At 43.6% G+C, this 25,761-nt stretch overlaps 2 protein-coding genes across 2 annotated transcripts; one reads left to right on the top strand and one right to left on the bottom strand.

Annotated features, from left to right (window-relative positions):
* The first annotated feature begins 275 nt into the window (after positions 1–275).
* On the top strand, positions 276–25,761 carry tfb1m (transcription factor B1, mitochondrial). The gene is made up of 8 exons (XM_070920602.1): positions 276–303; positions 1,344–1,490; positions 2,048–2,199; positions 2,430–2,538; positions 2,626–2,777; positions 3,249–3,368; positions 23,532–23,659; positions 24,691–25,761. Exons 2-8 carry the CDS (start codon positions 1,358–1,360, stop codon positions 24,968–24,970), a joined length of 1,074 nt encoding a protein of 357 aa, XP_070776703.1. The 5' UTR covers positions 276–303; positions 1,344–1,357; the 3' UTR covers positions 24,971–25,761.
* On the bottom strand, positions 14,157–14,888 carry LOC139298045 (claudin-20). The gene has a single exon (XM_070920872.1). The coding sequence runs from the start codon at positions 14,886–14,888 to the stop codon at positions 14,157–14,159; it is 732 nt and encodes a 243-aa protein (XP_070776973.1).

Below are 25,761 nucleotides of genomic sequence, written 5' to 3'. Positions count from 1 at the left end.
TCATGAGAGTAAATAATGACACTATGATTCGGTATTCAAACGCTACATGTAAACCTATGCTGCTTTTTTGTAGTTTTACTGGAAATAAATGCTGTATTTCATCATCATGAATTTGTCTCCCTCTTCTGGTCATGACACATCATTACACCAACAATGAACAAGTTTTCAAGGGCAACCTAAAATCCCGCCTACTTCCATTTGATTAGTCGATGTCACTATTCTCGCAAGCTAATTGGACACTTGGACGTCAACGGAATGACGAATGCGGACATGTAAGGGAGGAATAAGACAACGGTGGGAAACGTGGGTAAACACTTGTGTGTTTTCAGCTCTGTGGGGTTATTGTGTTGTTTGTTGTTTGTAGTCAGTCTTATCTCGGGTTTTTAGAATCTATTGTGCTCCGTCTAAATCCAGACACTTTTCCACGGGCTCTGCTAAAAGACATTTGAACTAAAAGCTAACGTTAGCTGCAAATGCTAACAACTGTGTCAGAGTGTCAAATCTCGAGGTAATGTCAACAAGAGTTTAAAGTGAATTGTTCAGTTTTAAATGGCTGTATTGCATGTAACTATCATCCCGACTTGATGCCGATGTATTGTTACAGTGTTTTGCAGCTCGTTTTACTTCTGTGTAATAGTACATAAGTTGGAATTATGCTCATTTATTTACTGAGTGATAGACTGAGTGAAACTCTCATATACGGACGTGTTTTCTAAACGTGCTGTGAAAGAATAGTTATCCTATATGTTATGTATTTATGTTGGTCATTTAGTTTTCTGTTATAACACCACTAGGTGGTGCTCGAGATTCTATTATAAGACACCAACATCAACACGGTCAGCTCTTCAGCACTAACACCTCAGCTTAAGGCTACACATTGGAAATCAATCCCATGACCTGATAAAGAATTAACTGGAATTGATGACAATTTGCCAGAATTGACAGGAAGTCATATATTAATACTGTCTGTTCTGCGGACTGTGTTTCTGCAATGTTTGTGGGAAAACATTAATTTGACCCTTTTTTTTAATTAAAGGTTCAAATACAGCCCAATTGTAAAAGGACATACTTAATTAACAAAATACTCAACTGTATACACATTACCTTTCAGCATCTGTGATTCAAAAGGTCACTCCTGACTTTACTTTTCATAACAACTTTAGAATACTACTACTGACAGGTTGTTATTAACATTAATGCCTCACATGTTGCCCTTTTCTGTATTTCTAGACATTTATGCCTCTCACCTTCTGAATCACTTTGCTGCTGAGGAAGCTGATCAATCATACTTTCTCTCACCTTTTGTGTGTGTGTGTGTGTGTGTGTGTGTTTGTTTTTCACAGTGTTCAGCTGAACGATGGCTGCCTCAGGGAAACTTGCGTCTTTCCGTCTGCCTCCCTTGCCTACTGTAGGTGAACTTATAAAGCTGTACAACCTGCGAGCTGAGAAACAGCTCTCCCAGAACTTTCTGTTGGACTTGAGGCTCACAGGTCAGTCTGCCTCACTCTCTCTTTCTCTTTCCTTTGCTTTATCTGCAGTGCACCAATACCTGCTAGCTCCTGTTCTTTGTTACTATGTCTACACTGAGGGCACAATGGTGTGTTTTCTTTGTCACTTGATTGCACAGCACCACATGGCCTTGTTTAAAGGCATTGAAACCGACAGGCTTTGCTGTATGGGTGAGATTGAGTAGATCTCCTGCTAATGTGAACGGACTGAGTCAGTTGTTTGCATCCCTTGCAGAGCTTGAGCCTTAATATAATTATCAGTGATGCAGTGCAGGACTGATCTGCTCTCATGTCCTTGGACAAGGTGACTGTTAGATTAATGCATCTTATCGACATCACACACAGGCAAACAGGTATTGCAACATCACACGCTATTAATCTCAATTTAGAGAGTCTGATGAAGACATTGGATTGGAGAGTATGGTGTCATTTATTTGATGCATGAGCTGAAATAAGTTAGGACTGAATTCATTGTGTGCAAAGATATTAATGAAACACACACACACTATTGAGTTGGTCATCCATCTCCATCTTTTCAGACAAAATAGTGCGTCAGGCAGGCAGTTTGAGGGATGCCCATGTGTGCGAGGTGGGTCCTGGTCCCGGGGGTCTGACCCGCTCCATTCTCAATGCCGGGGCGGCGGACCTGCTTGTGGTGGAGAAGGATACACGCTTCATCCCGGGGCTGAAGGTAAACTGAGCAGCCACAATGACACTAGCTTATGCACAGTGTTATCGATGTCATTAGGTCATTGAGCAGAAAAAGCTCCAACACCCTCACCTGTCACCTGCATGAAACCAGTTCATCTATTTTCAACTGCAGCACCGTTAGCTACCTGCAGAGTGACTGATGATTATTTCGTTTTTCTGAACGCCATTACATTTTTCTCATTTAACATCATATCACTTCCATTTCCACAGCTGCTGTCAGAGGCAGCGCCAGGGAGGTTGAGGATTGTCCATGGTGACATACTCACCTACAGAATGGACCGAGGATTCCCAGGAAATATCTCCAAGCCATGGGAGGAAGGTGAGAATATGAAATTATGAAAGCTGGTAACAGCGGTCACGTGTAGTAAATCTGTGGAACTCAAAATGTGCCTGCATGGCTCCACAGATCCACCAAACCTTCACATCATAGGGAATCTCCCATTCAACGTGTCAACCTACCTCATCATTAAGTGGCTGGAGAACATGGCCAACAGGACAGGGCCCTTCGTCTACGGACGCACCCGACTCACGCTCACTTTCCAGAAAGAGGTCGCAGAGGTGGGGGAACACTGCTGCATTTAAATCGTGTGTTAAAACGAAAACTAGCTTGAATACACTTTTTAGTAGGACATCTACACATTTATGCTATGCTTTTTTGCTATGCAATCACCACTGTCTGAAAATATTGTGTAATGAATGTCTTATTTTATTGTTTTGATTAAATATTGATTTCTTGATCCATAATTAATCACAATGTGCAACTAAAATATAGAAATCTGGGGTGGTTTTATCATTTAGGCCAGTCAAGTTATTCAGAGAAGGATTTGAAGACTTTTGCTTTCTTCTTTTCCATAATAACCCATAAAAACATAATTAGGATACTTACTTTGTTCCAGTTTTTGATCTTTATGGAATAGTTTACCAGACATGTTTGGTTACTACTAAAAGCAACATTATATGACCTCACCAGTGAACCCGGATTTACTGAATGTGCATCACTAATTTGTGGTAGTTGTCCTCTCCATCCAGAGGATGACGGCCAGCACAGGCAGCAAACAGAGGAGCCGTCTGTCCGTTATGGCTCAGTATCTCTGCACAGTCCGCAACTGCTTCACCATCCCTGGACGGGCCTTCGTCCCTAAACCAGAGGTAGGATTTAACTTTGATGATAATACTCAATATCTCTAAATGTAATAATACAATGTCAAATTTAAAAAAAAGAAGAAAGAAGAAGAAAAGCATTCAGGCAATAGTTCATCATTTGTTTTCCAGAGACCAGTTTTATTAGCCAGACTGGGCTTCTGTTCGACATGCGGGGAACCATTTAAATTGAATTCAGTGCTGACTTTTCTATTTCTGTCTATTCCACATCTTCCTCATCTCTTGCTTGCCCACATATTGACACATGTATACCCTCTGGTGATGCTGCAGTAGGATTTGTTGTTTTAGACACCTACATAATATATTGATGTAAAATCACGGCTCACAGTGTATTTAAGAAATAGAATAGACATATTATCTACCTGTCCAGGAGGAAGAGGACCAATTCAGGATTGGTTTTGAATCCTTCCAAATCCTGCAATTCTCGCCATCTGTGGAATGACTGACCGAGTTGACTCGTGTTTTCGCTTGTGCTTTATCACTGTCCCCTTTTTTTTTATTCTTCAGTCAGTTCTTTACTTTTTCTCTTTGCTGTTCCTGCCCCAGTATCAGCCATAGCCACAAAATATAACGTGAAAAATTCTCTACATTAAAATCTCCCCCTGCCTCCTTTTTACCTGGCTAACGTTGTACTCAATGCCGAAACTCTGAATTTGGACCCCTGTGACGGACATTAAGAATTACTATATACTATATAGAAATAGCCGATCTTCTCGCTGATGGTGTCGTTTGCTGATATAGGTCATATAGAGGCATCAGTGTTAGACTGAGACTGTTTCATAACCAGTTACAAAGGCTTTAAGAAAGTTAACCTTTAGCACCAGTATTGAAATAGTGGCTGTGAGGACAACCTCGGCAGATGGACACGTTACTATTTTACACACATTACAGCTCTTACTGTAGGATAACAGTGGGATCTCCTATCCACATCTCCTAATCTCTGCTCCTCGTCTGCTCCCATGCTCCCGTCAGAGTCCCTCATCATGTCACAACCGCTCATCCCTCCCTCACTCTTGTTGCTTTAAGGCTTCATTAAGACTGTGTTGAATCAGTGTTGTCCCTGTTCTGTCTTTGGACCCTTTCTAGGTTGTAATGATGCCTGGTGGGTATTTGAGATGTGGCACAATCACACTAGGCTTTGTAATGAGGGCCTAGTTCTTTTTTAGGACCAATTTCTCTCTCTGCGTCTTTCAGCTCATGTGCGTGTATCACTGGCGAAAGAAAGACGTTCACTCTTATGTAACATGAGAATGCAAGGTTTTTTTTTTTTTTCAGGCTTAGGATTTATGGTAAGACTAGGGGGCACATTAAAAAATAAAACTACAGCTTTAAAATTTGAAATATCACTGTTGGCTAATAGATGGCTCCACTGAGATATATTTTGAGATTACAGACACACAACTCTTTTGAAAGACTCAGGAGCTCTGTTACATCTTTGTACAAATGAAACCATGTTTTTCTTTCCCTGAATTAAAGGATAGGTGTTAGGTTGATGTCAGAGATGGACTGTTGGTCCCTTGAAGATGTCGTGGCTCTTTAGGACAACCACTATCGGTAAATATTTAATCTCCTGTGAGGAGTAAAATGCAGCTGAGTGAATGGGACCAGTGCTGATTGTTCATTCTCTTAGAAGAGATGGCTCCCAATGATTATTTCATCACACTCAGCTGCCTTTCTGTGCATTTTTGTTTTACTCTTGAGTGTCTCATCTTTGTGTGTATGTCAAACTGTAGCTTAATGGATTTCAGCATTCTTGTCTGTGCTGTAAACGTGCACACATGTGCGTGTATTTTAGAATGCACGTGGTATGTATAAATGTGAACAGAGTGCACTGCAGATGAATCGGCACCTCCCACATGCCCACACAGGCCATCTATCCCCACTAAATGTTTTAATGGGCACTTGGTCGCATTGATATCATTAGGAGAGATGATGGCTGTTTGATGAGCAGGCCTCCTGCAGCTGGTGTCCTATAAAAGATCAGAGAGCACACAGAGTATATTAATGTTATTATACTCTCTGCATTGTGCAGGCCCCTTTTTACTAGTTGTGTCATGTAGTATATTTCATAAAAAGCTCTGTGGCGCTGCATTGTTTACTGGTGCACACCAGAGTAATTACGCAGAAGTGCATGAACAATAAAAATGTCCTGCCTGATTTACAACATCAAAGGCTGGCAGGAGGAGGGATTGAGGTTGTGACACACAGAAATATAGAATAGCTAAAGCAGTGATTTGTCTATATATGTTGTCAGAATGCATAAAGAGATATAGAAAATACAGTAAAATATTGTCATTGAGTTCAAATGGATACTGTCTTTGGTGCTGATGCTGTACACTGCTTATAGTGCTCTTGGAAAAAGGAGAAGCAACTTATAGAAATGATGACGGCCAAATACCCCCTTTTGTGGGCAGAAGTTAATTATAATGGGGGAGTAATGCTACCAAATATCAAAGGTCTCTCCCTCCATATGTCTCTTTCTGTCCCTCTCTCAGATACTGCAACATGTGTGTGCTTTTACAGGGACTGTGCCTCAGTGGTCTGATTGCTGGCATTATCTGGTTCCCTCTGAAGCTATGGGACCACTGATTGTGTTAATGAAGAGGGATTTGTTGAAATTGAAGCCACACTGGGCTTTCTTTTTGTCTGCTTTTGGCATGTCTTTGTCTTGTGTGACCCTCTCTGTTCTGCTGTGAGTGAGCGTGTCATGGCTATATAGAACGGCTCAGTCCGCTGATATTTCTGAACATTTCTGTGAAAAGAAAACGTTACTGGTTGGTCAGCAGTTATAGACGTCCTCCATCCACATCACCAATGGAAACTCTGCTACACTAAAGTAAATAAAATGCGCAGCAGCAGGTGTTATACTGCACATATGGCAATTAGTGAGGTGTGAAAAACATCTGAAGTGGTTTAATGCTGTGTAATCAGACAAACAGCGAGTCACAAAGAGCTGCAGAAAATGCAATGAAATTACTGAACCTTTCCAAATGACCGCGATGAGAAAATAGCTTCAGTTAAAGGCGGGGGGGGTAGGGGAAGTGCGGGTTGATTTGCCGGTTGATGTGAACATATAGGAGCTGGCCTGTGCAGGCTAAAGGGATAATGAGAAGGGAAATGCTGAATCCATTTTACATTAGCAGCTGCTGGGGCCCACATTGACGTGGGGTGGGCAGATAGGCTCTTATCCTTTCTGTTTAATCTGTCTGTCTTGTTCTTCTCGCCCCCGGACTGCACCGCTCTCGTGTCACATTGAGTGACTGAGATTGTCCTTGAAGGTTTCTGAGAGTGGCGATTGGCTGCTGTGTTGGTGTTCCCCCAGGCTTAGAGTGCCCTGGGTCTGTCCTGCTGCAGATCACACCTGCTTCCCTTCCCTTATTAGTCACTCTCCTCCTGTTCATGTTCATGTGGACAGACAGATTGAGTGATCTTTAAATTGCCTTTGTTATTCACAGCTATACATATATCCGAAAGATCTCTCTAAGGAAGTAAACAGAGAATTTTTTTCTGCTGTTGCTTTAGTCATTATACACATTTCTAATTTGTATTCTGGTCAGGGGTCAAGGAGATTTAGAGTGCAAGCTGCCATCAAGCATCTGCATCTTCGACATGGACCTCCAGTCATCCAGTTTCATCTTCACTGCCTCTTCACATAGAAAATAGCTGATTTGCAAAGAGTAAAGAGTGTGTGTTGACTTGCTCATCTCTCTTCCCCTGCCTCTGCCTCCTTGGCAGAATGTGATTAAAATCAACTTCTGTCCATCGCAGGCAGGTCTATAAGTTGCGCAATAGATGCTCCATCACGAACAACCTGCTGTCTCTTCTGTAGAGCTCCTCCAGAGCGCCGTGTCTCGCTAACAACTGCGTTACTCATTAAGAAAAGGGAGGAAGAAAAGGGAGGCAATGAGAAGGGGGTAGTGGGAGACGGAAATACTAAATAAAAAGAACAGTGAAAGAAAAAGAGAGCAATAACTAGGTGGGGGGAGATGATAGAAATAAAAGATGGATGGAGAGGAAACATTGGAAACTGATTAAAACAGCAGTGAGATGAAATAATAAAGGCAAGAAGAGATGGGGGGGGGGGGGGGGGGGGTTGATGAAACTGTAGAGGGTCTGGAATTACACAAAAGCTGGGAAAGGCTGTAAAAACAGCAAGCACTTCCTTCCACGCGAGTACAGAGCGCTACAAGACAGATTCATGACAGAGATCGATCTGAAAGGAGAGCGAGGCGTACTTCCAGCAGATGGTTGTCTGGGCCGCTCGTCAGCCTGCTCTGACTAATGGCCGCATCCGCCATCAGCCGCCAACTAACTGAGCCTCACCGGAGGAGAGCCCTACAGATGTTCGCCTTGTACGCAGTCGCCGACCAGGAGCACAGGCCAGATGAGCAGAGCCTAAATTAAATCTGTTGATGCTGCATTGAACATCCATTACAGCTGGCGTTTGTCAGGGAGAGTTTGAACTTGTGCAGTAAGAATCCAGCAGATATAAATACAGTACACCTTCATTCCAAAGGCGATATTTTCCGTTGATTTCCATGGCTAAGGTGTCAGCAGCTGTTTCAAGTATCAAAACATTAACGTCCTTCAGAGGGTGTTTCAGTGTCCAGTGTGACCCACCTCAGTCCCTGGTAATGCAGCGGCAGGCTCAGTGATGGATATCTTCTCTGTGACCTGAAGTGGCCCGGCTCTCCCCTCAACAGTAAGAGTGAGAACCACCTGAGAGCGGCTGCACTGCTTCCTCACCTTCCGCCACACAATTCATCCAAGCCTATTCCTATCTCGCAAACGGGGTCAAGCGCAGTATCAAGAGTATCGGGAGGAAAGTTATTTCAATGACTCGGTGCCAGTGCAGTAAACGCCTGAAGGCTTGGTCTCAATACATCACAGACCCAAGGTAAAGAAAAGCTAAAAATACCCTCCTCCTCCTCCTCCTCCTCCTTCTCCTTCTCCTCTTCCTCCTCCTCCTTCTCTCCTTAAACAAAATGCCGAGGTTGGCAGAGTTGGCTTATGAACCTCTCCAGAGATCTATTGCTCCTCCTAACAAGAAACTGTGCCAGGTTCACTCAGAGTCAGCGCTCAGAGTTTAGCAAATTCAGCTAGGTTTAGTTAGTGAGCGCGTCGGGGGAGAATATGCAGGTATTTTGAGGAATGATTCTAAAATGTCCCAAGGAGAGAAGGTCAGCTCCAAATAAGTAAATCGCTAGCGCTGCCATGATACACTGATAATTAATGAAGTCGATGGAAAAAAAGGCATCAATCTATAAGCTATTAACTTGAAGGGTTTTTTTGAACGCTCCAATTTAAACTTCATGCACTGTGATTTCATGACTTAATTTCAGGCTTTTTTTTAGAGGAACTGAAGTGTTGAAGTGGTGTGTTGATGAGGTTTTGTAAAAAAGAATAATCATCAGGGGTAAAAAAAAAAGAAAATCATAGTTATGATTGTTGAAATCTTTCTCCTTGATTGTGTTTCTGCAATACAATACAATAATCTCCATAGTGATTTCATCAAGAGAGATATAGATGTGCAGAAACACCTTTCCACCATTTAGCCTCCCTCACCTTCAGCTTACCGAGTCCTCCCAGCCCCGCCCCCCCCCCCCCCCCCCCCCCGAAGCTGAAATATTAAAGGGCCTCCTTTGAACTGTCAGAGTGTATTGTTTTCCCTACAAGCGCTCCTTTTGTCATCTCCACAGCTTTTACTGCCTTTCTCAGCAGTTAACTGCACGGCCAAGGTCATTGCTATTATTCCCCCAGCCGCACGCGAACGCCGGGACCAGAGGAGAGCAGCTCCAACAAAGTAAGGTCATTCTCCCTCAGTGTTGATGGCTGCATTATATCTCCAATATGAACCTCCATGAGCATAACGGCTGTCCAAAACAAAGCGGCGCACATTAAGTATGGTGACATGCTAGAGCGATGTGGGTGCTCACTGTATTTTGAACAATGTGGTGATCACTAATGGGAGTTCTCGTGAGCGATGGTGTGACGGCTCCTTAACATGCTCTGATATCTGTCTCACTCTTTGTGTCTGCCAGCATTGAATGGTGGAGTGTATTATTGCTCTTTGTGTGCAGGCATTGTCTTCTTTTTCTGTGGTTCATCTTTGGAAAGGTTATTTGCAGGTCAAGAAGGTCAATATAGTAATCTGTGAATTTTTCACGTGGCAGGGAAGTTCAAAGAAGAGCCTGACGCATGATTAACCCCTGCCTCAAATTGACAATCGCTCACCTCCCCTCATCTAAGCTCACAATCCAGATCTGTCACAGCGGCAACTCGGGGTAAGAGCCTTTGATGGAAAATGTAGGTTAAATACACAGAGGAGCAGATCTTATTAGCGTTTCCCCACGAGAGGAGTAGTTATTTGATCTGCACTCTTGTTGCATAACCAAGAGGAGTGGGAGAACGAGAGAGAGAGAGAGAGAGACTGGAATAATCCATGTTTGTTTCACACTCTCACTCAGTCGGTCGGTGTCGACGAGGATCCAATCAGCTGTAATGAGAGCTCAGATTCTCTTGGAAAGACGCAATTTAATAAGCGCTCCATCTGAAATGTATGGGCTATAAGAGTGGAAGAACATACTGTACAGTACTCTGATTCACTCTGCTCAAGGACGTCATCTTCATGCAGCAAGTTGTGCAAACTGATGATTCCAAGTGAAAGTTGTGGGTTTTAGCATTTCTGTGTATTTTTCTTTTTACATCTTGTTTATTGTTAAGTTCTTATGGAACCAGAAAAACTTGTTTTGGCACAGGGGAAGCCAATTTCAAGAAACACATTTGCAGGATGGTGTGTTTGTTTCAAACGTTAAGATTTTCTTTCTTATAGATCTTGTTGATGCTTTTGAATGTGTCTGGTTTCTTAATTTCATGGATTAAAGCCAAACAGATAGATGATTTTTGAGGCCAATTCTGATCAATCAGTGTTTGAGAATTTGAAATCTGAATAACAATATATCAGCCGATATGCATTTTTTAAATTAACACATAACATTAAAAAACAATTTTGATAAGAATCACTTGAATTTAGTTGAAAATTGCGCTGAGTGGGACATTTTACAGTTGAAAAATAAAGCTGTTCGTAGGGCTGCAACTAATGATCATTTTCATTATCGATCAATCTGCCGATTCTTTTCTTGATTAATCATTTGGAAAACATCAGAAAATGCCCATCACAATTCTCAAAAATTATGTGAATGTCTGTCATACTCAGCCTCTTACTGTATGTGTTATCTTTGTTTTGTGGTCATCTTTAATGATTATCAGCAGCTGCTCTACATGTTGTCAGTTAACTCATGACCCTGTGTCAGATACACCGGATAGCTCAGATAGCTCCCATTCCCTTAACCTCCCAGAGGTGTTATTCTTTCATTCATCTATTAGCCTATGCTATCATCTCAGTGAGGAACGGTTGGAAGAGGCTGGATGTGGTGTTAAAGGAAGAATTCCTTTTTCAAAACCCATTTGCTCATGGTAATGTTTTATGGATGGGTATTTTAGTTGGACTGATACTGCTGTATTCCTGGGTGCTGCGTATGAGCAGTCTGCCTGCCGACACTGGGCACAGCCTGTACTATCCATCAATCTGGAGATTTGGCACGGAGATGAAGGCTATCTCCATCCTTATCAGCCACACACATAAAAGCACACAACAGACTACATCCAGTGGGCATGTTGCTTTCACAAAATAGTTTTATTGGTAAAAAATAGAACTACTTGCACAAGCACATTGAGACAACTGTATCAGAACTTGTGAACTGTTCATCATCACAAATATGCTCTGGCAAAGTAAGAAGTGCTAAAGCATCCACAAAAATAAGCTGCAATTATCAAAATGATAACTCAATGTCTTGGTACAGTATATGCAGAAGAGTTGTAACTCTTTTAGACTTTTAGGACCTAGTCACTTTGTACTCTGGCCATTTATAAGCGAATGAAATTGCGTGCTGATGATCAAGCTGCACAGCCACAAAAACAAGAAATCTGTAACTCCTGTTTCCCTGCTGAATCCTATCAGACAGAAATCGTTCCCTTTTTTCTTTTCCCAGAGTGCCAGTTGTGTTATGTATTTGTACTGGTCCAGGGAGCTTGGAATGCTCAGCCATTTGAAACAAACTGCTGCCAAGTAACACAAGCAAAGGTGCATTGAGTAAGTCTTCTTATAAAGAAGATATGGTATGAACATGATATTGTATTTAATATTGAAACAATCTGAGGGAATCCTGATCCCTAAGTAAAAAGAAACACCTTTAAAAGCCTAGATACTTGTGTACAGTTGTCACAGACTTACAGTGAACCAGAATTCCTGACACAAATGCCTTATTTTTCATGTAGAAAATATCACACGTCATGTCTGTCCAATGAAACACTCATGCCCAGGGAAGTCTTGCTGTGCTTTGGGAAATGAGGAATAAAGAGGATTTAAAATAACCCTTAAAAGCTGCACTGGACTGTACACAAGCATCTAGTCGACTTGAGACTTAGTCTGGCAGAACAAATCACAAATCCATAAAACATTTGCTAATGTATAATTCATGTACAAACAACGCAATAGAAAAATAAACAGAAATAACTCCAGATAGTATTAAAACGTGTCATCATGAGACGATTTGGCACATTCTCGAAACACATAACGTGTCAGTATTAGTTGATGACATGGCACATTCTTTACTTTGTTTATTGCATTGGTTATGGTGCCTGGGCAGTGAGTTATTGTCAGGAGGCCAGTTCTTTCGGCTATAGTCTGTGCTGGGCAAGTCAGGGTGGGGTAGAAACCTGGCCCGAGACGGCTGCCAGGGCCGGCAGTGGTGCCCACAGAGATCCCCGTGGCATGCCGGTAGCAGCCTGCAGGTGGCGAGCTGGGCTTAGCCATCTGCTCTCCCCCAGGAAGGAGAGAATGTGCAGTTCTATACATCACTGCCAAGGCCTGCCTCTAGCACGAAAACAATATTCCTTCCATATCCTTCACTTCTCGAACATGACTGCGAAAGTGTAACAGTGCTACTGACATGTAAGTGGGTGGGAGTTTTGTTTATGTGTGCGTGTGTGTTGGGCGGCCATGCTTTCAACATGCATCAGCTTGCTCTTGTCAGCGATCACATCCATGTGACGTGCCACAAGAAGGACAGAGGGAGTTTGGGGGGAAAAGAAGAGAGTGACAGGTATGAAAAAGGAATGGCGGCATAGTCAAGTGGCTGCAATTTAAGACACAGAGACCATCGGCAGGTGAAGACTGGTAGCATATGCGCACTGCTGACGCATTTGGAAAACAAGTCACATATGGAGAATGACTCAAACCTTTTTCAGCTGCCTGCCACACAGCTACCCAGTCGACCATGACTCGAGAAGCTTCTCCTTTTCTGCTTCGTTTTTGCCTCTCTGCCACTGCACCATTAAACATCTGCTCATCCCTGTGAGACTGCTTGCATGGTATAGACACCATAGCAAAGACCACGTACCAGGGATGCTGCCTCATGTCACTGGCTAATAAAGGGGATTAGTGAAAGTAGTGTGAGCAGAGGCTCTGATTAAAGTTTACGGAGCCATGGCTTGAGAAAAAGGATGCCCGCCTAAACAACTTCAAATCACTGACTGACATGCACATACCCCCAGACAATAAAAATATTTTAATGCCGAAATCTGTTTCCATGGCAGTGTGGAGGAGGATGACAGGAGTGAAAAGCACATGCAAAAAGCCAGCGTGTCTGAGTGTTTACTGTGTACACAAAGACACACAAGAGCATGAGTGTGTGGGTGTGCATGTCTGAGGGCGTGCAAGAATGGGTAGATGGATTGGGATGGGTAGCTGCTACTTACAGGCAGTATGTTTTTGTCTGGATGGAAATAGATAAGCAGCACATCAGATAGTCCACTCTGCTGAAGGATTGAATCTCTTTCTATTACTTTCTCTCCGTCTCTCTCATATTTCCACCTGCAGAGAGAGAAGCAGGCAACTGTCTTCATATTCTGTCTCAAATCCAGCCCAGCGGCCCACATCTACTCCTCCTGACAGTCCTCTTTGAACAGTTACAGCAGGGTAATGTTTCTACAGCTTTTCAGGCACAGGCATTGTGTGGCTACGTCTCTGTCTTCTACCAGGCATTCCGCTGTATTAATACACAGACAGGCTCCACACAGCATGCTTTAGAGGCAAAATATCAACATCATTCTAGTAGCTAACAAAAATATTACCATTTATTTCAATCAATTCCACGTAGCATTCTAGTGGATAAGTATACGAAAAACTACAATGGCTTGCTATGAAAGGATTTCCACCTACTGCTCTCAGGCCTTATATTGCCTATTTTGTTAATTGGGAGGTTACCAAACGATTGTAAACAGCAGCTAAATGATTGCTTTTTTTTCTTTCAATTCAAACCTTTGGCGAGGAAAAAAAAATCTACACAGAAGCCTTCCTTATTTGCTTAATCCATTCCCCGGGGAACTCTTCCTGTGATTTACTGATGAAGGGTGTCTGCATTTGGTTAGCGGCTTCCTTCGATGCTGCAGCACCTTATCCTTGCGCCTTACACATTCACACTGTTTGTTCCAAGGCGCTGCTTAGGGAATACCTCCACTGCTTGTGCTTGCAAAACAGAAAAGGGGAGAAGAGCAAGATAGAGGAGACGAGGAAAATGAATTCAAAGTTGCAGCCCTCCTTTCTCATTTTTTCTCCACCTCCATCTGGAGTGGAGCCTAGTGTGTAGCACAAGCCGTGATGGTTTCCCCTCAGGCTCCTCTCCCTTTAGCCGTAGCGTACACAGCGCTGCTTTATTACACATAGTCCTGCAGGCTGTAGCCAGTCTTATTGTCTAATGGGGAGAGAGAGCAGTACTGGTGCTGGAGCTCCTGCTGCTGGAGCAGCTGTTGCTGTTGCTGCTGCTGCTGGAGCAGCAATTTGTCAGGTGGAGGGAACAGGACCAGGTCCTGGGGGCCATGCCTCTTGCCCGAGCAGGATATACAGAAGATTGACCCCCCCATGAAGAGGAATCCTGCCGAAACAAAGGCCACGTACACAGCACCCCCAGGCTCAAACTTATTGCTCTCGGGCACACTGGAGTCCAGGAAGTTGGTGATGACCTCGTTGGTAAACCAGGAAGCAGGCACCAGACACAGGAAGCCTGCTGTGAGAAAGCAGCCACCACTGGCAATCGCAGCGTGCCGCTTGGAGCGCCGTCCTCCTCCCCAACGTGTGCATTTTAGTCCCAGGGATGCAAGGCAGAGGCCCATGGCAGCCAGTACGCAGCAGAGCACCATAGTGGTGCGGGCAGTCTGCAAGTAAGCAGGTAGTGAAAGCACCGAATACTTGAGTGTGCAACTGAACATGCCTGTGCTGTACCATGTGCAGTCCATCCACAGACCCTGCATCTGGGAAATCGCTGTGATGATGTTGGAGCCCACATCTGCGCTGACCTTCCAGTTGGGCAGCAGAGTGGCCACCATGGCACCCATGATGCCCAACAGCGCTAGGACAAATCCAAATATCTGCATGCCTGTGGATGCCATGCTCCTTTTTCAAGTTGATGCTGCTGCCGCCGCCTCAGCCCTTGTCCTCACCAGGCAGCATTCACCCAGCGCCAGCCAGGCTCGTCGACCCCACTGCCCAGCCGCCTCTCTCCCCTCCCTTGGTGGTGTACCGGCTGCCAGTCAAATCCCCAGTTCCTCAGCTCTGCGGCTCCACTGGACTGGAGGAGAGAGACGGAAATTAGAAATTGAACTGAGTGGGTCCCCTCGTACTCCCTCCTTCTTTCTCCCCTCATTCACCTCACACAAGCACAGACTTTTCTGGCTGGAAACAAAGGGCAGCATGAAGCGTGAGCGATAAGAGCTGGCTCTGGCTGACTATACAGTAGGTAAGCAAAACACTGGGGGTTGTTGTGCATGTATGCATTTTCTATGTGCTGCCTTCTCCTTTTCCTTACCGGAGCCCCTTAGAGCTGTTATTGGAGAGGGAGAAATGAGTTTGTGGTATTTGCAATGCTCAATAGCTATGTGGACTTAAAGCTGCAGTGCCCTCATCCCACTCATATACTGTATTTTCTTTCACTTTGATTCCAGTGCTGTTTACCTAATAAACTGAGCCTACCTTTTTAACAGTTACACAACGTTATCTTCAGGTAAAATACCAGTTTCATTCAATTTAGTCAGCCGCTAGAATTGAACTTTGTGAATGTACCAGTTTATTATTATTTTGTCGGACTTCCTAGCCGGCGCATCGTGGTCTTTCTCATCTAAACAAATCGGTCGTTCCAGTTTTGAATAAATAATCTCGAAGGTCAGTCAAATTGTTTGCTTTTGTTTTATGATCCAAGGAGGGGGGAAAAGCGATGTTGAAATAATCCCTTACCCCGGCTGGTGCAGAGCTGGCGCTGACGCGTCACGTTGTTCGCAGTGATTCCTGTAAACACACACAGTCACACATTGAAAGCCAGTAGGCTGATGAGGGGGCGAGGAGGAGAATTCAGCCCGGACCACGGATCCATTCAAGCCACCCATTTCCTTAGCAACAGTGTATCAGAGGGCATCCCAGCTCTAAAGACCACACAGGCTTGGCCGGAGCCTGGGAGAAATAACCGTAGCGCTCTGGCTGTCTCTCTCTCTCCCTATCTATCTCTCTCTATCTCTCTTTCTCTCCCTAGCTCTCTCCCTCTCCCTCTCTCTCCTCTCCCGTTTGTGTGTGTGTGTGTGTGTGTGTGTGTGTGTGCTGGAGAATAGCAGTCTCTGCCTCACAACAACAACTTTATAACCGGCTAAACCTCACTGTACTGCTCCCGACGGGTGCTGTAGACTACCACAGTCACCTCCTCCTCCCATGACCAACCAAAGGTCGAAGCGTTACTCAAACAGTAACGGATTACTATTTGTTAATACGCTTTTCAGAAATACATTAAATTAGCTAAGTTACTTGTTTCTTATCGTTGTCAATTACTTCATAAAATCCGAGTTATTTCTCCATGAATAATCAAAATGGCACCCGGGAAAGCTGTTTTGTGAGAGTTATGCTAGCTAAAGAATTAGCTAAAGAATTAGCTAGCATTAGGTTAATTAGTTAGCTAGCCAGGTTAGCTGTAATGTCTGAAAGCACTTCAAAAAAAAGAAGAGTAATTTCACCCAAACTACAAAAACATTTTCGCACCTACCTCCTGTCTCCTTTGCACCTGTACATGCAGAATACTTTGGTTTTATTTGCCCAGGCTTTGCAACGTCTGTTATTTAATGTAATGCTAATTACAAAATATGTCTGTCCAGAAACAATGTCTAAACTGTTACTCAGACTTCTCTATAAACAGTTTTATCAGAACTACTTTCCATCGAAGAAATAGTCCCTATGACAAATGTTTATTCATTATTCCAGGGTGGGATAGCTAAAGTTTTGTTTATTTATTTTATTTATTTATTTACTGTTAATTATCTACGTTACTAAACCACTCTTTGTCTCCACAGTCAGCTAGTGATTAAGCATAAGCAAAGTTGAATAGTTGTGTTAAAATTATCCAGTTTCTACAGAGCATAATAAAGACAGTTTTGTATATTCAAGCTAGCTGTGAATATTATTTATATATCTGGAGAATTGATTTTGTGAAAACAACAGTGGTAATAGTTAATACATATCTAAATGTCTAAAATATACAGTTACAATATTTTATGCCTTCCTTTGCATTTTCCCAAAAAACTAAAATAAATTACAAAAATGGCAACATTTTTCACCTAACATAATATGAATACATGAAGTTTTGCAGAATGCTATTACCTACTACTACTCTGGATGGAGAAAACTATTGCTGTTTAATGTAAACTGACAAACACAGCTGCTCAGTAATTGCAATGCAATACTGCTGTTGTTAAAAGATAAGAAATGGCCAAGATGCAAAGTCTAGATAAGATTTCAAGACATAGCCCCATTTTACAACTGGGAAGGGTAATCTAATTAAGACAGAGGTAAAATCTGCTATCATTATGACCAGATGAGCTGGTCATGATGATGTTCTTCGAAGCTTTGTTTGTTTATGTGTTGGTCCAGAGGCCAGAGGAGCATGTGTACCCCACCATGCCAAAGCTGACCCTCCCTGGGGCATCATCTTCATCAGGCATCCGTCAGCAGGAGCCTAAAACTCACAGCTGCTACCCCGTCTTTGCCTGTCTTACCGCTCCTCTCTGTATAGAGGGCACACAACAAGGGTGGGAGTGGCTAGGACGGCCCTGATTCATGAATGACAAAGAGGACAAAATGAGAGAGGGGAAAAAAAAAATCAGACAGGGCTAATAGGCCTGATACCCTTGGAAACGCAGATGTGTGTTGCTATTATTTTGCTGCATGGGCAAATCAGCAAAAACAAAACAGCTGTGGGAAATAATTTTACCTATCCCCCTACTTATAGTATAACGACCCGGCATTGACCACAGTGATGTGTGGCCATTACATGTACATAGGTTGGTAGCAATTGATTTGTTTAGCTATTGATCTGTTTGTTTAATATGGCCCAGTACTCTCTCAAGGCACCGTTGTTTTCCCCGTAAACTACCCTTTCCTAAAATGAGATCTGGCCAGCGTGCAGGGATGGTGCACACCACATTACCTCCAGTGTGATGTTGGTGTCGACCTTCAGCACTACATTCTCAGAACTCCTTGTGGGATACCGCTGCAGCAGAAAGAGAAATTTTCCGTTTTTCTACAGAGACACTACAGTATGGCGTGTGTGTGTGTGTGTGTGTGTGTGTGTGTGTGACCTGTCTTCTTGTAACCGATGAGATCCTAAGTGCTGATGCTGGTGTTGTTCTGTGGGGAGTAAGATAAATAAATAAATAGATTATGGGGGGAGTGGATAAAAGCGGAGGAAGGAGAAGGATGGAAGGAGAGAAGAGCAAAACGCAGTTAACATACGGTGAGTGCAGATGTGTGACGCTGTGATGTGTGAAGATATTGCGGGCTATTATAAGCGTGGTCCCCTTTATTTTATCACCTCACAGCAGAACTCTCTAGCCTTTCTGTAGCATAGCTCTGAGGCACAGCCGGACCAGCCACGCTCCCTTTTGCCCACATGAGGGGCTTTTATCGTTCAATTTGCATTTTCCTCTTTTATGTCCTCCCTTGCGTAATTGGTTTTCGTGCTCATCGTCTTGCAAAGGCGGTTTGTTCACAGCAGAGATGCAAGGTGTCGTGTGATAGCTGTGATGTCGCTGTCAATGCAATCTTGTTGTCGAGCAGGGCCTGGGTCCAGTTTCACCATACATAATATGTGTAAACCTGTCCGAGGCAAAACACTGGTGACATGTTGCGAAAATTACCGGCATTGGCTTGATTAATGAGTCTCTTCAGCTTACTCCATTAAGACTCCCAAGTGAACAATGTGGAATGGCATTTATGTCTTTTTAAATATCCCATCAAAATTATTTTTCCCATGTTGTCCTCGTTTACTGTTCCGCTGCTCCAGTAAATTTCACATATTTGGGCAAAGTTCAAGCTTTTCTATGACGAAAGCGTCTCTCCAAGGAGCTGATCTTGTCAAAGAGTGGGACTACGGTCTTGAATGTCCTGTGTGCGTGCCACAGGCGATTTCATGGGAAGTACGCTGGGCTGCCTGCACAGGAAGCCAAAGCCCTTCCTTCCCAAACCCCTCAAGCAACATCAGCCTAGTGTATTCCACGGCATTGACTGCTGCCTTCTCCTCTCTGAGAGGCTGTCTCCCTCCACTGATGTAATGGAGGCTGTCTTCTCAAGGTATTGTCATGATTAATGCAGCTCTTCCTCCTTTGGTTGCAGGATCTCTGTGAGCTTTCCTCTCTTCTATTCCCTGGCTGCATATAGCTTTCCTCCATCCCCCTGCTCTTTTCTCAGAACCTGCCATTATGTAAGCGCAAGTGTTGGTGGTTCAGGTAGCACATTGGCGGGTGCCCCAGGGCCCCTGCCATCTCATCTTGGTTACGCTTAGAGGGACATGACAAATTACTGCTCACACGCCATTGGGCAAGAACTGACCAAGAAAGAGACATCGGAGGTGGAAATGGGGAAAGGGGAGCAGGAGAACCACAGGGCAAAGCTGGAGTAATAGAGTTCCCCGCTGAGCTTCGGGAAGGTCAAACGCATGAAATATGGCAACACGCAAGTATGTTAATATGGATGTGGGACTATTGTACTCAAGTGGGTCAGAAAAGGTCTTGAGTTGGCAGACGTGTGACTTTTAGATAGAGATCTCTTATGTTTTGCCCTTTTCAAACGCTTTACCGGGGGAATCAGCAGTGTAATACCTTCTTTTTACAGTAGAAATGCAAGGTGTTGGATTATCAGATTATTTAGTATACCGTTCGTAAAGGGAGATGAGGTGTAAAGTCTATGTAAATGTCCTCATTACACAAAGCTCTGATTGATTTGAATTAGCCTGAATGAGAGAATCAGAGCAAGAGGAATTTTCATGAGCTATAGATCCTTACATAACAATGTAATTTAGAGGCCAAATTAGTGGTAATGATTCACTTGTTATTCCCTGCTAAAGGCGATGGTTTGCTCAAGCCTACAAGAAATGATTACCGTCGGAGTATTTCCGTGTCTGTCTGCTTTGATGATCCTTACTGCCACCTATGTAAAGAAAGGGGGAGAGGGGTGAGAGATGGGAGAACCTGAGTGAGGGAGAGATATTAAGGTTGTCAGATAGGGTCAATAAGTCAGTCTGCTACCCTAGTTCAGAATCTCCCAGCAGATGCAAAGTATTTTAGGGTTATTGGGGAGGGCTGAGGGGTTGGGGGGTGAAGGCATGTTCATAGCACCTCAGTGGTGGGCCCAGGTGACAGCGAGTGATTTAAGGTGGAGTTTCCTTGCATGTTGAGGTTATCAGGGGTAGGATTAATGGCAGGGAGCAGGATATATTCCACTGGTGCTACCTAGTGAAGCCGTGTAGCAAGGCCATACATAAATCATAGCAGCAAAGTGACTTGGACAAGCTGATGGCTGAAATGCTGCTGCCTGTATAGTCCCAATATCGACTTTTCCCCTTGCTCCTCTCTTAAATCATGAAATGTGGAATATAAATGGCCTAATTATTCCAGTAGAGAGTGAAATTAAAGACATTCCATTTTATTGCTTCTTCCTAACAGATGGCGGTCTGATCTTGCATCACCAACGCACTGATAGAAGCAATTTCAGAGCAGTCCAGATATAAAATCCCAACCAAAATCCTTACATGTTGATGTGACAGGTGGAGGAATTGTAATATATGAGCCTCTGTTCTCAACCAAATGATTCACCCAGGGCTCTCAGTGCCCTTGACAACACCTGCCACAGGGCCTTTGTATTTAAAATGCATCATCTGAACTAAAAGGGTTAGTGTATTAATAATAGACTTATCAAGAAGAAGCCAAGGCCATTACTGACACTACAAATAAACCACAAAGTCATCATTCAATGTTAGACTGTGTTAAACACGAGATTTACTTAACAGCTGTACAGTACACTTACAGCTTCAACTCATAACATCCTCCGTTTCTTCCTTTACGTCGAACCATCTAGTGCTGAACCCAGGAGTTTGAAGCTTTCTCTGCACTATTATTGCACCTAGCCTTCAGGGCTGTTGAGACGAAAAGTCTCCAACGGCGCCATCCCATTAAACGCCACTGCGGCAGGAAGCTCAGCAGCAGCAGCCAGGCATCTCTGGACTACACAGGCATCTATAGATGTGATAAGAGATAGTGCTGCGGTTTACAAGTGCTCCTGAGTGCTACCTCAGTTGTTGAATCTAAACAGCTCATTAGAAATCCTTTTGCACGTCCTTGGACCACTTTAGTTTTCCTCCCCTAATTATCGACGCCAGCCCATAGCCCGAGAAAACAAAAGGCAGCTGTGAATGAGAGTGAGTCACACCATCCAGAAATACAAGCTCCGAGGATGCACGAGGAGCTCCACAGGGCATATAGTCTGAGCTGAATTAGTGTGTATGTGTTTGTATGAGTCTGCGGGGGGGGGGGGGGTGGGGGGGGTGGGGGGTTGTATGCTTGACTTGCCTTTCAATGTTAAGTTAACATGCTGTGTAACATTCCCATTCATGCACCTGCATGTTTCCTTCCTTTTACAACTTTTGTCTCCTCTACAACCTGCACATGTACAGTATGCAACATCTGTCTGCTCTATTTATTTCTTTTCAGCTTGTATATCCGCCCTATAAACCACCCTATTCCACTTTCAGATCTCAAATTTTCCATTCACGTGAGCTGCTTATATATATGTTCATAATTTTTTTATTGCTATAAAGAGTCTTATCTTGAAAAGCACTCAAACCCAAAAAGCACTTAAGGGCAATGAAATGTATTATTATTAAGGCTAACACTTCTGATGTTTTTCCTCAGAGCCCCATTGTCAGTCTGCTCAGTACAGTCCCTCTCAGTGCTCCTTCACTAGGGAAGTAAGACTATTACCAACTATGGAAAGACAGGCAGGCGACTGCTCCGCTCTGCTGCCCATTGTCTGGCTGTACACACAGTAGAGGATCTGTCTGATTGTGCAGTAGCCCCTTAAGCTATAACTTGCAGGACTGAGCAGCTGAGCATCATGTGAAACATCCTTGAAAGATGACGGCCTTCTTTGTGCTGCAAATGCACGGATCCAGAGATTCAGAAATAGTCTTTTAATGTATTTTGGTTCTTTTGATCCCATCATGACATTCAGAAGATGAAGAGAGTAGATTATCCTTGAAAGGGGAGCAACCAATGAAGTGAAGAGAGAACGTGTGGATGTATATGTGCTTGAAAGTTAAAGAGGGTGGTCGGAGAGCAAGAGTTAGGCTCTGCTGAGTCTGGCACGATTACTTCAACAGTGTGTCATGTCAGCTTAGAGCTGACACAGGAAGGATCGGGACACAGCAGCTAGTGAACCATCACCCCCACCACCGGTCCTCTACTGTAGTTCAGTGATTCCCAACCAGGGGTGTCAGTAGTTGCAGGGGGCAGGTGGATAGATTGTAGAGTGGTTGAAGTTGTGAAAAAATGGAATTATGTTTAGAATGGAAAAAAATATCCACATATTGAGTCAGCTGTAACACTGAACACGACGTGTTGAGATTGAATGTGTGATAACTAAGCTAAAACGTGTAAAAAGTAATGCATGAATGGGTCTAATAGATAGCTAAAAGTAATGAATAGACAGTTGAAATAGTTAGCTAAAAGTAAAGGCTTCATTTATCCAAAGTACTTTACAAGGTTTTTGCTGCTCATTCATGCACACACTCGACAGCAAGCTGCCATGCAGGGTGCTGGCCTTACCATCGGGAGCAATTCGGGGTTCAGACTTTTGTCCAAGGTTACTCTGATGTGAACAGGAAGTGGTGAGAATCGAACAGTGGACGACTCGTTCCACCTCCTGAGCCACAGCTGATCCCCATAATGCATAAATGGTTGAAATAGATACCTAAAAGTAATGTATAGACAGTTTAAAAAGTTGGCTAAAAGCAATGAAAATGGTGAAATTGCTAGTACAATGTAAAGCTCAGCGAGTATGCTTTTAAAAATATATACTGTGATTTATTTATTTTTTTTCTCAGAAGGAGTTTAAAGCAGGTATAAGAGTATTAGCCGAAGCACCTGCGTCCACTGAGTCTGCCATAAAGTAGGACGTGAGCTCCGTGGCTGCCTAACGTACCATCACAACATCCATATATGTTCATGCTCCATTGGTTTCTCGCTCAGTGGAAAGGCTGGAGCCGGATAGACAAAGACAGTGGGATGAAGAGAAGAGTGCTACAGGGAGCCCGGCTCGTAGGTATGAAGAAACTCAGTGGCGATGCAGCAACAGGGAGAGAGAGACGGAAAAGAAAGAGAGCGGCTCAGTTTCTGTGGTCCATCACACAGGTGTTACTGTGGCAACTGGAACCAGCTCGCCAGCCAGCCATGCTGCGTCATCCTATTTTCTGCCTTTCCTCTTTTTCTTTTATCCCAGTGTGTTGATCCCTCTCCCTCTCTCTTTGTCCAGCTTTATATCTCTCTTGCCATTTGTCAGGCAACCTTTCTCTCCACCATTTTACTCCACATTTTGCATTCGCCTGTCTCCTCACACCTAACTGCTCTTTCTCACCGCTTTTTTCTCCATTCCCATGAGCACTCTCTGCAATCTGGTTTGAGGGTCTGTGCTAACCCCCTGCTGTTCTCGCTGTCTGTGTGTGTGTGTAGGTGGATGTGGGAGTAGTTCACTTCACCCCTCTGGTTCAGCCCCAGATCCAGCAACCCTTCAAGCTGGTGGAGAAAGTCATCAGGAACGTTTTCCAGTTCCGCAGGAAGCACTGCTATAAAGGAGTAGAGTAAGCACAATTACACAACTTGATGTAGCTTGTTAAGCATCTGCCCTCTCTTTCCTCTCTTCTCTCTCTCTCTCTCTTTTACTTTTTAATCTTGTCTCATCCTCATCTGTCATTCTCTCTCTACATTTTTCATTCTCTGTTTTCTGACAGCGCCGTCTTCATCTCATCATTAATTAGAATGGTTTTTGATTTGCTCTTCTTTGTCGCACACGCCACTCTGACAAAGACACAACTTCCAAGGCTTTCTGTAACTTAAGTCTGAACATCAGAGCGCTCTCAGAGCTCTGTTCAAACCCACTAGCAACAAACCCACACGCCCACATGCATGTGCACGATGCCCATCACCCCCATGCCGGTTAGGGAATTGTATGTAGGCCCGGATAACAAAAGAACGCTGGCTGTTCGAAAGAGAGCAGCAATTATGAGTCATTGAGGTGGCATAGGAAGACGAGACAGCATATTTTATGTAACTGCAGTGGGTTGGCGGCAGTGGCACCAAATTGGAGAGAAGGCACCAGCACTGAAGCGCCTAAAAAGCATCTGTACTGTGGAGTGTGTGTGGAATTGGCTATTGCTCACCAACCTGCAGAGAAAGAACACAGAAGAACATCTTAAGCAGGGAAACGTCTTTAAAAATAAATGGCTACCCTCTCTATTGAATATTCTGAGAGAGAGCTTTTCAGGATGGGAGCCAGCAAAATAAATGAAAATTGGACATTAAAATTATAGCTGCCCTCTTTGTGTTAGAGAAGTTTGTGTCTGTGTGAGGATTGTGTTGGTGTCTACATCCCTTGACTACGGAGCATGGCAGTGGAACAAATTAACAATTCATGAGCAGTTCTAGCCCTTTGTGTGATTTCAATTAACTTCACAGATTTGAAATAATTGCTGAGGGATAAATTCTTTCTGTTTGAACTTTATATGCCATTAAACTTGCATGATCATTAAGATATCAAAGACCTGAGGAATCCGTACTTATCATGTACTGTATCATTTCTTCATGTTTTCTCTTTTTTTTTTTTATCTTCTAGAAAGTTGTTCCCTGAGGCATGTCGCGTTGAGCTGACACAGGAGATGATGCGGAAGGCAGATGTGGACCCCACTCTGCGGCCGACAGAACTCACCATACCCCAGTTCAGGGCTTTAGCAGATGTCTACGCTCATCTCTGCACCCATGAACCCGGTCTCCTCAGCTATGAGTTCAGAGAGGAGCTCAGATTGAAGCACCGCGCCAGGAGAGGAAACATACCAACGGACACATTTATGGACATGCAAACCAGCACACCACCAAGTCCTCAACAACCCTGCTGAAAAAAAGCCAAGAGAAGCCCACTTCATGGCCTTTGTTAGCACAGGGAAATAACAGACTGCTCTTAGCCTTGACAGTTCCACCTGGCATATGCATGAATTTTTAAAATGTTTTTTTCCCTGCACCCAGGGAGCAATATGTAACTTGGTGTACATGAAATCCAGGGACAGAGACAAAAACCACAAGGCATATAAAGATCCTGGGTGGGTTGGATCAGTTCCAAGACCTTGTTCCAGGATGGGACAACTCCAAGCAGAGTCATGTGTTTTGGTAGAATAAAGAAAGCATGCTAGTTACCCACAGTAGCTCTTTAAGAGTGAGTATCTCTTTATGTCCCAATTCTTCATTCAGATCCAACTTGCATAACACCTTGTCCTGTGGGACCTGAAAGAAATGTCAGTGTTTTCAGGGTGATTTAGAAAATGGGAACAACATGGCAGCACCATATCCAGGCCATTTTTTCCTTCCACTATGTACTGTATTGCTTAGTCACTTGGGAGACGGAGCTTAAAGGGAGGAGGAAAGTGGTGGGAATTTGTCAGCTCCGGAAAGAGTCTTGTTGTATTAAAGGAAGACAAATCCACTGTTAATGCCTGTATTTATAAAATACATTTTTACATTTTGGCAAATGAGCCAAATTAATCCAAACTTACCAGTGACATTTTAAAAAAGACAGAACAAACGTCATACACATTTGTTACATTTCTTGTACAGAATACAGCATGTATGTTAAATAAACCCGACCCTGGTCTTGTTAATTAAGGGTTTATGTCAATAAAAGTGGTGTTACACA

The sequence above is a fragment of the Enoplosus armatus genome, chromosome 15, assembly GCF_043641665.1.
Source record: "Enoplosus armatus isolate fEnoArm2 chromosome 15, fEnoArm2.hap1, whole genome shotgun sequence".
Lineage (NCBI taxonomy): Eukaryota > Metazoa > Chordata > Actinopteri > Centrarchiformes > Enoplosidae > Enoplosus > Enoplosus armatus.
Note: the sequence above shows the minus strand (reverse complement) of the source record. Positions and strands in the feature narration are given on the sequence as shown.